Source organism: Coenobita brevimanus, chromosome 54 (genome assembly GCF_032717465.1).
Source record: "Coenobita brevimanus isolate Jiangsu-jjx chromosome 54, ASM3271746v2, whole genome shotgun sequence".
Classification (NCBI taxonomy): domain Eukaryota; kingdom Metazoa; phylum Arthropoda; class Malacostraca; order Decapoda; family Coenobitidae; genus Coenobita; species Coenobita brevimanus.
Genome location: NC_137007.1, coordinates 25434180 through 25447056, shown reverse-complemented (window position 1 = coordinate 25447056; position 12877 = coordinate 25434180). Strand labels below are relative to the sequence as shown.

Genomic DNA, 12877 nt, shown 5'->3' with positions numbered 1-12877 from the left:
GCTAGGAGGAAACATAAGCTGAATGATTGTAAAACTGAGAACATCATCATCAGAGGAAACAGAAGGGGGACGACAATGATAATGCCCTGGCTTTGACCATTGGTGTGTCACAGCTTCATCCAGTCAGTTCTGTTCGAAATCTGGGTGTTCATTTTAATTCAAAGTTAAATTACAAGGAAAAATATTAATCAAGTCAGAGGGTGTAACTTGCATATCAGAAATCTGTACTCTGTGAAAAAATTCCTGAATAGACGTTGCCTCTTAACACTGGTTCATGCAGTGGTCTTGTCTCCTGTTGATTATTATAATTCATTGTGGATTGGTCTTCCAAATAATATACTAACAAAAGGTCAGTCTGTGTTGAACAGGGCAGCATGACTTATCTTTGGTCTCTCCCCAAGAACCTCGACTACATCGTTCCTAACTGAGCTGCACTGGTTACCAGTAAAGGCTAGAATTGAATTTAAACTGTGTCTTATTACATTCAAGGTTATTAAGTTTGGTGAACCAAAGTATCTTGCTGAATTGCTAAAACTCCCATCGGCACTCCCAGGTGTGATGTTACGTAGTGAAGATGATTTCTTGCGTTTTGACGAGCCTGGAGCCATTCACCAGTCATCTTTCTCTGATCGTTTTTCTGTGTACAGAGCCCCTAGATTATATAATAGACCACCACTGTCCATGAGACAACTCTCTTCTGTTGAATCCTTTAACCCCTTAACCGCGGGGCGTCACTTTCGTGACGCTTGGGAGCAAGGGATCATACCGCGGGGCGTCGCTTTTGTGATTCTGTGTTATTTTGAATTCACCCGGGCTTCCAAGTGGGGGCTTGTATCATCTATCTGTACTGCCAATGTCCAACACTAGTCAGCACTCCTAATCTCATCTGTACTCCTATCCGTTGTTGACAATTTAGCGATTTCTCCCCGTTCTTGACTCCCCTCCCTACCCCCCCTCCATTACACTATCCTCTCGCCTGCCCGGCCGTGCTATGCTAAGTAAATCTTCCCTGGAATTTTTCACTGATTTCATCCATTGAAATAAGCCCTATGCCCTATTCTTATACCAAATAATATATACAAGAAAGAAATAAGGTAAGTGAGAGTGCCATACACCTGGAATTGGCTAATTATCACCTGACAACACCTCACGTGCACTCGTTCGCTAATTTTCACTGTTTTTTTCCCCTTGAAATATGCCATATAATCTATTTTCGTAATAAATATACATATAAGGAGGGAAGGGAGAAGCCTAAGTGATATTTACATTCACCTGGAACTACCTAATTTATAATGTATTGTCTAGATTTCCTGCCAATCATTTCAGTGAAATACATAGCTGTTTCAAGAGCTATGTTGGTAGTACTGAATAACCCCTAAGTAGGCCTCAACCCGGGCCGGCCCTCCTTTATCAGTTCTCTCTCATCTTCCGAAGAGGAGGTACAGCTCATCCTCTTGCTGACTTCAGGGCCTTTTTTCACCCCCATGCAAAAGGGCCCTGTGACCTTTACCCCCTACTAAACCTCGTGTGGAAAGAGGTAAAGGGCTGACAATTGATAAAAGAGTGACTACGATCTTTCTATTGAGTAAAACAGTGCAAGTGGAATTGTAAATAATGTGTAAATAATGTGTAAACAGCAAGTGAAAGTAATGAATGTAAATATACGTGAACAATGGAAAATAGTTTTATAAGTTACTTCAAGTGACAGTGCATAACACAGTGTAAATAAAATAGAAATGTAAATAACGTAAATAAAATAGAGAACGTAAATAGAAATGTAAATGAGTAGTATTATAAGAATACGAGTATATACCCTAGGAGTAATGAAAGTGAAAGTTTCACTATAGCATGTCTGAATACTGTGAGTTATGAGAGTGAAGATGAAAGTGACATTCACTCTCAATGCCAGTATACAGGACGAGAAAGTGAATGCTACGTATTTTACTGAAAGAAATTGAATCCCTACAGTGACAATAAACTAATACTACTGAAGGAAACTTATGGATAAAGACTGTAGATATATATAAGTGTTATATAGTAATAGAAATATAAAGTGTGAGGGGTTTTATGAATAATAAATGACAGAGTACCAAGAGCGAACTAGCGCAAGTGCGGCGGTCAGACGCGCTCATAATTTTCATTACTTTCACAGTGGGTTTTTTTTTGGAGTATGGATCCCAAACTACTTGAAAATCATAGAGTAGTGTTTATAGTGTTAATATCTGGCTGTGGTAATCATATTACGGGTTGTCAGGAAGTGTAAAGTGGAGACTTTGTTACCCAACTTCAGAGGTCTCCACAAGTCCTACGGTAACTGACGAAGGCTCAACAAACATTCCAGGAGAAAGCTGAAGGTATGTGCCATAAGCTTATATAATTTTAATATTCTAGGACTAATAACTGATTTTTGGCAAATATTTTTTGAGAGTCTGTCGGAGCCCGAATAACCCCGCGGCACACGCAAAACATCGGTAAACATGCCCTCGGTGTAGGGGTTAAGAGACAGCTGAAAGCCTTTCTTTAATTTCAAAATGCTATGACCTGGAGAGAGGTACTGTGACAGATGATTATAGGGTTAATTATTGCCACTTTCATACTTTTTTTTTTTTTTTTTTACTGATGAAGTTTGTGGTAGGTGGTGGCGATCATCATCCACTCACTTGACGTAGTGCTGCCTACTTCCTTAGCTTTCATCATTCTTTTTCTGTGCCTGCCCTCCTCTCTTCCTATTTCTCCTATCTTTCCTGTCACTTCTTATTCCTTTTCTTTCCATTACAGGTGGCTTTACATTGAGTGACAAGCCAAATGGTTTCCTGTAAGCCAAAAAACCATTTACAACGCTGGGTGGTAACCATATATCCAAACCATACGTGCTCCCTATGTGTTAACAAGTGGGTTGGTGGAGGGTTGGTGCCCCTCCCTGTAAAACAACGAACTCAGTGTCAAATGGCCACCCTTTATGGGATTATGGTGTCTGGCAATAGATAGATAGATAGATATTTTATATTTTTTTTTACTGATGAAGTTTGTATTGTATATGAGAGATGTCACAATTCTTGTAATTGTAAAAATAATGTATATGTGTGTCGAGCACTAGTGAATTCCCTATGGAAGAACTTGTGCTTTTGAGAAACAAAAGACCAGATTATTGTTATTATTATTATTATTATTATTATTATTATTATTACAGTCTTCCCTAACATCCGCAGGGGTTAGGTAACAAAGACACCTGCGAATGTTAAAAATCTGCAGATATCAGCTGCTTCCCCTTAAACACACCTCTGGACCCCCCATTTCCATATATAACTAAAGAAAAACCCTATGTGCATGTTTACAACCACTTTATTTAATACAGGAACACTAAACAACTACTTTATTTAATAAAAGAACACTAAAAGTTAAAAATAATGAACAGTGTACCCCTGCATGACCTCCTCTGACTACTGTCCTCATCCCAGCTCCCTCCAAAAGGAAGAGTGTTACAGTATATTTCATTCATTGGATAATGCCATTACTGTACTAAAACAGCCATGAACTGTGCCAGGGATAATGTTACAGTGTCAGCAGAGTTCAATGAGATTTATATATATATTTTTTTTCTGTAGCCATCTGCAGATATTCAAAACCACGTATGATAAAACCGCGGATGTTAAGGGATGACTGTACTATTATCAGTTTATGCATATGCCTAATCACGACAGAGTTGGAGTCACTGACTGAAAAGTTGAAGTACTTGGAAAATGAGTTGACATGGGTGATGTCTGGCCTGGAAGCAAGTGCTGCACTAGGGGATGTAACAGCAGAAGTTGGACGGCAGTTGCAGGCCAGGTCTCATCACCTTCAGGACCTTGACCAAGAATCACGTACCCTACACCAGCAATATTCTCAGCTCTCCTTGGTAGGTACCATGTAAGTTAGTATCACTGGCAGTGCTGATCTGTCCCACTGAATCTTTTTAACTGCCTGAAATTTTCACTGAAGAGAAGACTATTAATTTTCATTGAAGAGAGAGTGTTATTTTTATCAGCTCACACATTTTCATATACAATATAGTGGAAAAGTTTGTGAATTGAGTGAATACAGATCCATATGTAACTAAAATTACTAAATAATGTAGTTTTAAAGTCAGAGTAACTCGGCAACATCGCTTGTTCTCCACTCAAATTTATACTTCTCAGACATAAATCAGTATCGGTAGATACCTTGTGTAGGGATGCTGCTGACATGCTCATAAGCCCAAACAAATATTATCCTTTGCAACTCCCAAACATGGAGGTATTAAATTTTTTAAAGCATCTAGCCTTGGGAAGAGGGAAGGGTTCCAGAGGACTGGAAATCAGGTATAATTGTTCCTTTATACAAAGGAAAAGGGGAGAGAGAAGTATGTGGTAACCATAGGGGTATTTGCCTTCTTAGTATGACTGGTAAAATATACGGTAGAATACTCATTGATAGGGTTAGGCTTATGACAGAGGAGCTAGTTGGAGAAGAACAAGGGGGATTTAGGAAGGGAAAAGGGTGTGTAAATCAGATATTTATTCGAAGATGTTTAGTGGAGAAGTATCTAGAGAAGGGTAGAAAACTGTATGCTGCCTTCATGGACTTGGAGAAAGCTTATGACAGAATAGATAGGCAAGGTATGTGGAAGGTATTAAGAATATATGGAGTGGAGGGGAAACTGTTGAGTGCTGTGAAGAGTATGTACGATGGAGCTAGGGCTATGGTGCGAGTGGATGGTGAGCTGAGTGAGTTCTTTGATCTCAATGTGGGACTGAAACAGGGTTGTGTGATGTCTCCATGGCTATTTATTATATACATGGATGGGGTTGTAAAGGAGGTGCAAGGTAGGGCAATGGATGTGAGGGTGGCTCTAAAGAATGAGGGTGAGATTTGGAAGATTCCGGAGTTGCTGTTTGCTGATGATACAGTATTGTTGAGTGAAGATGAATGGGAGTTGCAAGGTTTGGTGAATGAATTTGGGACAGTGTGTAGGAGGAGGAATCTGAAAGTTAATGTAAACAAAAGTAAAGTTATGGTGTTTGAGAGGAATGAAGTCACAGAGTGTGCAGTGAGGTTGGATGGTGAGGATATGGAGAATGTGAGTGCATTCAAGTACTTGGGTAGTGTGATGAGTAAGGATGGAACTTTGAGGGATAAAGTGCGTGAAAGGGTACAGCAGGGAAGGAAGGTTGTTGGTACACTGAAAGCAGTGATGAGAAATAGGGAGGTGAGTATGGAAGTTAAGAAGTCACTGCATGATAGTACTGTATTGTGATTCCTACCCTGACGTATGGAAGCGAGACGTGGACCTTGCAAGAGGGGAACAAGTCAAGAGTGAGAGCAGTGGAAATGAGTTACTTGAGAGGAGCATGTGGAGTGATGTGGAGGGACAGGTTGACGAATGAAGAAGTGAAGGAACGTTGTGGGGTAGATGTGGATGTGGTTGAGAAGATTAGGAGAAATACACTGAGGTGGTTTGGACATGTGAAGAGAATGGAGAATGAAAGACTGACTAAGAGGGATTATGTAGGTGAGGTGGAGGGAGGGAGAGGGAGGAGTAGACCGAGGATGAGGTGGAGGGATGGAGTTGAGAGGTATATGAGGGAGGGGGGGTGAGTTGGGGGGAGGGTAGTCAAATGGTGGGTGACAGAGCGACTTGGAGGCGTTTTGTCTGCGGCCACCCTTTGCGGGATTAGGGCGTCGGGCTATAGATAGATAGAGATAGATCTAGCCTTAATTTTCATGCTTATCTATACCTTAAACATTTCCTAAAGTAGCTAAAATGTAACGCTAATATGATAAAAGACAACTCCAATTTCTACATGTTCTATTTACCTCTGCTTCTTCTTCTTCTTCCTCCTCCTTTCTTAGACCCCTCTAGTTGTAGAATGGCAACACCAATCACCTTGTTTTTTCACAAAAAGGTGTCATTCTTCATTGGATCAGAAGCATGGTAGTTATTGTCTGAAAAAGGTCAAAGGTATTAGGTTGGGAATAGGTCAAATTTACACCATTGTTCCAATTTAGACAACTTGGTAGAAGGGTAAAGAGTAAGCCAGTTGTGAAGTGTTTCAGTTTTGAAACACAGGACAGTGTCAAACTTTTGACCCTTAAACTCAGAAAGTTTTTATGCAATTAGGATTAAACCTAGCAGAACTATTGATGGTCAGCCATAGATTAAGTTGTTAAATTTTGAGAACAATATGATTAAGGTGAAGGTCACAGGGGAAGCTAAACTTAAATACCTGATCCAGTTTCAAGCAGACTTAGTGGAGAGGTTCAGGGTCATGCAAGGATCAAGTATTTCAAATCTGAGACCAGTCATTGGTGAAGATCAGAGGACTAGGTCAAAAGATTGGTTGTAGACTGATTGCACGGCATACTAGTAAGCGTTGTGCTATGTCAGTGTTCCTTTTATTTATTTCTCTGGAGGGTTCAGCTCAAGAGACGTTTTGAATAGGAGTGGGATAGTCAGAGTACACTATATATTATGATGCTTTTTTCTTTAAAGCTTTGTTACATAGAGGCTTTAAAAATCAGTGAAACAAGTACTGGACAGTAATCCCTCAATTACCTGACATAATAGAGTCAAAGGCATGTCTGGTTAGTGGATCTGTCTGGATAATGTACTCCTCCCCTGGCTCCCTTTCATACATACCCTAATTTTGAAAGCCATCATAAAAGGCCACAACAGTACATGGTAAACACTTATTCCTGATGTTTTATGTTACTCTGTCTGGTCAAGCAGACCTATAAACCACAGCCAAGCAATTACCATGGCCAAGCAGACCCATCAGCCACAGATAAGCAATCACCACTGCAGGGCCATACCCTGCAGTGGCATGAAAAAAACAGCCTGGCCAGGCGAAAATGTTCGCACAGCCTTAATTTCCACCCAGACGCGTTTTGTCTGGATAAATGGAAAGATGTATGAATAATGGTTTGAATAGCCAGATCACAGCATCTGGATAATGGAATGTTCGGAAAATGGACATCCAGATATTTGAGGGATTACTGTACAAGTGAACCCCGATATCCAGCTGATATGCATGTCAGTGGTAGTTGTCAGATACAGTATTGATTCTGTCAGATTTCAAAGTAGTTTTCCTCGTAAGTTTCTTAAGAAATAGTGAAGATGCATTCCAGCCCTCACCCAAAACTAAGAAACATGTAAAATAAATCTACCAGCAAAGGACATAAAAGGAAATTGGTACTGCTAATAAACTCTGGGGACCGTGCAAACCAGTCCTATGTAAGTAGGGATGTATTTTTCCATTACAAAACCAGGAATGGAAAAGGGGTGGCAACAGAGAGGAATACTATACTTGGCTGTCAAGCATAAGGCTAGAAAGGAGGTATAAAGGGCAAAATCTGAGTCTCAGAGACTTTTACAGGATAGACTAAACAGTTCTGAAAGGAAGAATATAGTCTTTAAGGTGGCAAATCGGATGAAGAGGTAAACAGGGATATCATAAGTGAGCAGTGTGTGAAGAATGATGGAGGAAAGGTAGTGGTGGATGGTGAAGATATTAAAGACACCTGGAGAGAGCATTATAACCAATTGCTGAATGAAGAGTTTGACGGGAACAGGTGAGGTTTGGAGTCTGCAAGTCCAGTGATTGGACCTTCGCTCTTGATTAATCCTGCTACTGTGAGCTAGGCAATAGGCAGGATGCAGTTAAGGAAGGTGGCAGGTATGTCTGGGTTGACTGCTGAAATGATGAAGACCTCAGGAGATATAGGAGTGGGTTTAGTTACTTATTTGATAAATACGATTATATATGTAGGTGGTGGCAACTATCATCCTCTCACTTGACACAATAGCGGTATTTTGTTAGCTACAACCCTAAGAATGGTTGTTTAGACAGTTGTTGACGAGAATGTGGAGGATATGATAGAAGATCAGAAAGCTGAGGAAAAAGAGGAAAATGAACAAGGAATGGAACCCCACAAGGTGAGCCAACCACTTATCAGCTGACCAAGATACAAACAAGCAATCATCAAATGTGATCTCGATCTTGGACCAAATCGGCAAGTTTAATTGGAAAATACTTTAATCTTTACCACCATATAGGTTTGCACACCTAATTATTTGAATTTCAGTCAAAAATTTGTGCTTAATTTAATTATTAATAGAAAATCGGGGTTCAGAACGAAAATTTCTTAAAGTTAACAGAAGTGTGTTGCCTCTAGCCTAACAACTCATCTTGATGGACTTCTGTTTTGTATAAATATCAATTTATGATGCAGATACATTTTTTTGTACTCAAAATATATATTTATGCAAAACAGAAGTCTGTCAAGGCATGCTAATGATCTGAAGGGGAAATATCTGCTAACATTGGCCAACCACTCATCAGCTGACCGAGATACAAACAAGCAATCATCAAATGTGATCTCGATCTTGGACCGAATCGGCAATTTTAATTTGAAACTATTTTAATCTTTATCTCCATATAGGTTTGTACACCTAATTATTTGAAATTCAGTCAAAAATTTGTGCTTAATTTAATTATTAACAGAAAATCAGGATTCAGAGTGTAAATTTCTTAAAGTTAGCACAAGTGTTTTGCCACTAGTCTAACAATTCGCCTTGATGGACTTTTCTTTTGTATAAATATTGATTTACAATGCAGATACATTTTTTTGTACTCAAAATAAATATTTAGGCAAAATAGAAGTCTGTCAAGGCGTACTGGTGATCTGAAGAGGAAATATTTGCTAACATTGGCACATTTTAGCTCTGAAACCTAATTTTTAAATTAAGTTATATTAAGTACAATTTCTTTAGTGGATTTCAGATAATTAGGTGTGTATGAGCCACTGTGGTGAAAAAAAATAAAATATTTTCCAGTGAAAAGTGCCGATTTGGTATTTAGTTGCACTGAGTTGGGTGAGCTGAGTAGGAATGGATCCCATTGACTTTGTCTGTAAGAAAATTTTTTTTTTTATTACTTATGAATTTTATTGTGTCCAAGCCTTCCTTAAATTTTACTGTGTTATGCAATAAACTGTTAGTGGCATTTGAGAAAGGTAAGAGGCAAATGGGATATTGCCACGTGTTAGAAAGAATTGGTGGTTGGTGGCAAAGATGCATACTTTCATGTATGAATATATCTTCCTGTGTGTTACAAATGGCCTTTATCAAGTCAAAACCTTGCTAAAATTATACTGTGTTGTGCAGCAGACTGCTTATAGTTTTATATGAGAGAATAATGGCTGGACTTTTGTGAGAATCCCAGACTTGAAGGGGCTTTTGTCCAGCATTTGATAATATTGTCCAGCTTCAGCCTGTGTCTGGGAAATCCAAAAACTGAGAAATAGGGGTACGGGAAATCAAGGGTTGAGTGTGTGTGTGTGTGTGTGAGTATATATATATATATATATATATATATATACACACACACACTATACTATATACATATACACTGTACACTCAACCCTCAGCTATCATGGGTTCCGCTATAGCATATCTCGCTATCACGCCTGTATAAAAAACTACCCAAATACCTTTATCATGCACTAAATGCTTGCTATCACACACCAGAAATGTTCAAAAATTTCAAAAAGGCTGGGCTCCGGTGCTCCGCCCAGCCAACAAAAGATTCACTCCGTGATTGGTCGTGTGACGTCAGCGCCAGCCGAGCGCGGATTGGTCACCCGACCGAGTCTCCCGCCCGCCAAACCATTCAAGTGCGCACCCTCAGACCATGAACAGTGACAGCGAGAACAATAACATTTTTTGTGATATGACCATGGCCAACGTACCCCCTCCCCGTCCCCCTACCATCGCCCAATGTAATGCTGCGGCACCTGGCAGGGAAATAAAGAAGAGGAAGAACCTAAGCTATGCAGATAAACTGGAAATAGTGAAACTTATAGACAATGGTGAGACCATGTGAAGTGTGGGGAAGAAATGCAACATTAATGAATCAACTGTGATGGGTATTTATAAGAATCGTGATCACATCATAAAACATATGAGTCTTGCACCATCACAGGCTGCTTCCCAGGGGTAAATATTGAGGTCATGGCACCAATTAGAATTATTACCATAAGTTCTTCAATTCGGCTATCACGGTTTTGGCAATAGCGCAGCCATAACGGGACCAATTGGGCATGATAGCCGAGGGTTGAGTATGTAGTATATATATATATATATATATATATAAATATACACACACACACTGTATACACAGTAATCCCTCCACTATCCGATGTAACAGGGCCAAAGGCATGTCCGGAAAGTGGTCCTTTCCGGATAGTGGGCCCCAGCCTCCTGGACTTGTACTTATGGACCCTAACTCAGAAAAACACCTATACAACTCCCTCTGGACATACATAGCACCTATTTAAGACCTAAATCACACCAGTAAGGGACATAAAAGACTGAAATAAATGGAAAAGAACCAGAGAATGAGGTTCTTTTAGAGATGAGTTTATACAATATTTAACATTCTGGGTATTTACAGCGAGTCTCTGGCTCCTGGACTGGTAGTTATGGACCCTAACCTACCCTAACTAAGAAAAACACCTCCTTACTGCACATGTATAGCACCTAAGACCCTATTCACACCAATAAGGGACATAAAAGAGTGAAATGAGGTTTTAGACGTAAGTATGGAAAATACAGTACAATATGAAACATTCTGGGTACATTACTTACAACAAATCCCTGGCTCCTGGACTGGTACTCATGGACCCTAACCCAGCCTAATTTTGAAAGCCACCTAAATAACTCCCTACCGGACATGCATAGCACATATTTAAAACTATTTAAGACCCTATTCACACCAATAATGGATATAAAGCTTGAAATTAAACGAAAAGGAACCAAAGAATGAGGAATTAGAAGTGACTGTACCTCATCCAGGGTAATTACAGCATGTTTGTGGCCGCCTTTTGTAAGGTTTTGGCAGTGGTGAAAATGCTCTTGAAGCACGTACAGTAATCCAGTGTTGTGCTGCACTTACAGTAATTCACTGCACTGTGAGTTATAACTGTTTAACACTGCACATTGTTAATTGCACCAGACCAGTTTCAACTGCCATTTGCACTCCACAGCTAATCCTTTGCACTCTAAATTCTAGTTTCTTAACACTGCACAACATTGTAAATTCCCGTGTGGTCTAGTGGCGAGGTATTGCAGTTTATTCACTGTTTTTTCACAAAAAAATGAGCACGTGTGGCTCCCATTACGAGATGCTACATCCGCGATCGAAGTTAGGCAATAACTGTTTGGGTGTTGGTGAGGGGGAAACAGAGTTGCCAGATAGCAATGGCCACATTACCAGACTCCTCAATTTTCATTACCAAATTTAACTTTTCATTACCAAATTCGTAAAGCTAGCATTTATTTTTCACTAATTATACGTACAAGTGGAAATACATGTAATCACTTCATATAATTAATAGCATGTTGGTTATTTTCACGCTATGTACGTTAGCAGATGAATCAGAGAGAGCAAACAATCCACCATCTGCATCCTGTGTATCCTCATACATGTGAAAAATCCAGTTGGTGATGCATTACTCTGATTCATTACCAAACGAATTTTTCATGACCAAATTGGCCCACATTTGGTAATGAAAAATACCCAATGGCAACCCTGACAGGGGAGGGGGGAGGGGGAGGAAGGAAGAGGTGAGGGTCTGTGATGTTACAGATGTTCGGCGCTGTGCGGCAATTTCAAATTACGGGTGGAAAACAATTCGGATTTTGGGGAGATTTTTTCTTTTTTTGGCCATTTTTGGGTTCTGAAGTTCCAGGCCCACAATGTCCGGTAAGTAAGGATGTCCGGAAAGTGGGCGTCTGGATAGTACGGGGATTACTGTATATATATATGGAGCCTCTGTGGTACAGTGGTAAAGTGTGAGTTTCTCACGCAGGTGAGCACGGGTTCGCCTCCCGCCAGAGTTGTAAAAACTTTGGGAAGCGTTCACCAAGCTACTTGCTACTTTGGCGGACACAAGGGGTGCTGTGGTTGAGCCAGTGTTGCATACTAGTATGCTTGCACCCAGTTGGCTTAAGGCAGGCCGATTACACTTGGTTCTCAGAGTACACACACATCCAAAGCCACTACAACACCACAGTCACACTCACAAGCACTTCTCACTCTACATACAGTCTCTACCAGACAGCCTAAGCCACTGGGTAGGGATACATTGGCTGTATCGTCCCTGCTTCGGTAGAGATAGCCTAGTCCTGCAGTGGACCTCAACGGCTAATGATGATGATGATGATGATATACTGTGTGTATATATATATATATATATATATATATATATATATATATATACAGTAATCCCTTCAATATCCGATGTAATATAGCCAAAGTTCAATATCCGATGTAATATAGCCAAAGGCTTGTCTGGGAATTGGTTTTGTCCGGATATTGGGCCCCTGCCTCCTGGACTGGTACTTATGGATCCTAACGCAGCCTTACTTTGAAAGCCACCTAAATAACTCCCAACCAGACATGCATAGCACCTATTTATGACCCTATTCACACCAATAATGGACATAAAGCATGAAATAAATGAAAAGGAACCAGAGAATGAGGAATTAAAAGTGAGTATGGAAAATATTTAGCAGTGTACAGGGTACTTACAGCATGTCTGTGGCTGCCTCCTCTAAGGCTCTGGGAGTGGTGAAAGTGTTCTTGAAGTGTGTACAGTAATAGTGTTGTGCTGCACTTAATTCTTTGCACTGTGAGTTATAATTGTTTAACAGTGAACAAACTGAACATTCTGTTCTTAATTGCACCATGCCAGTTTCAACCACTAGTCTGCACTCCACACTTTTCTATTCTATTCTCTTCTATTGCTAGATGCGTCAATCCCATTTGGGGTGGCCACAAACAAATTGCCTCCATGT

General features: G+C 40.1%; 1 protein-coding gene across 1 annotated transcript in view; it reads left to right on the top strand.

Annotated features, from left to right (window-relative positions):
* Positions 1-12877, top strand: part of LOC145401057 (uncharacterized) — a 601394-nt gene that overhangs the window by 523739 nt on the left and 64778 nt on the right. The window contains exon 12 of the mRNA XM_080273430.1: positions 3702-3898. Within this exon, the coding sequence (XP_080129556.1) occupies positions 3702-3898 (197 nt within the window). The remainder of the gene's footprint in view (positions 1-3701; positions 3899-12877) is intronic.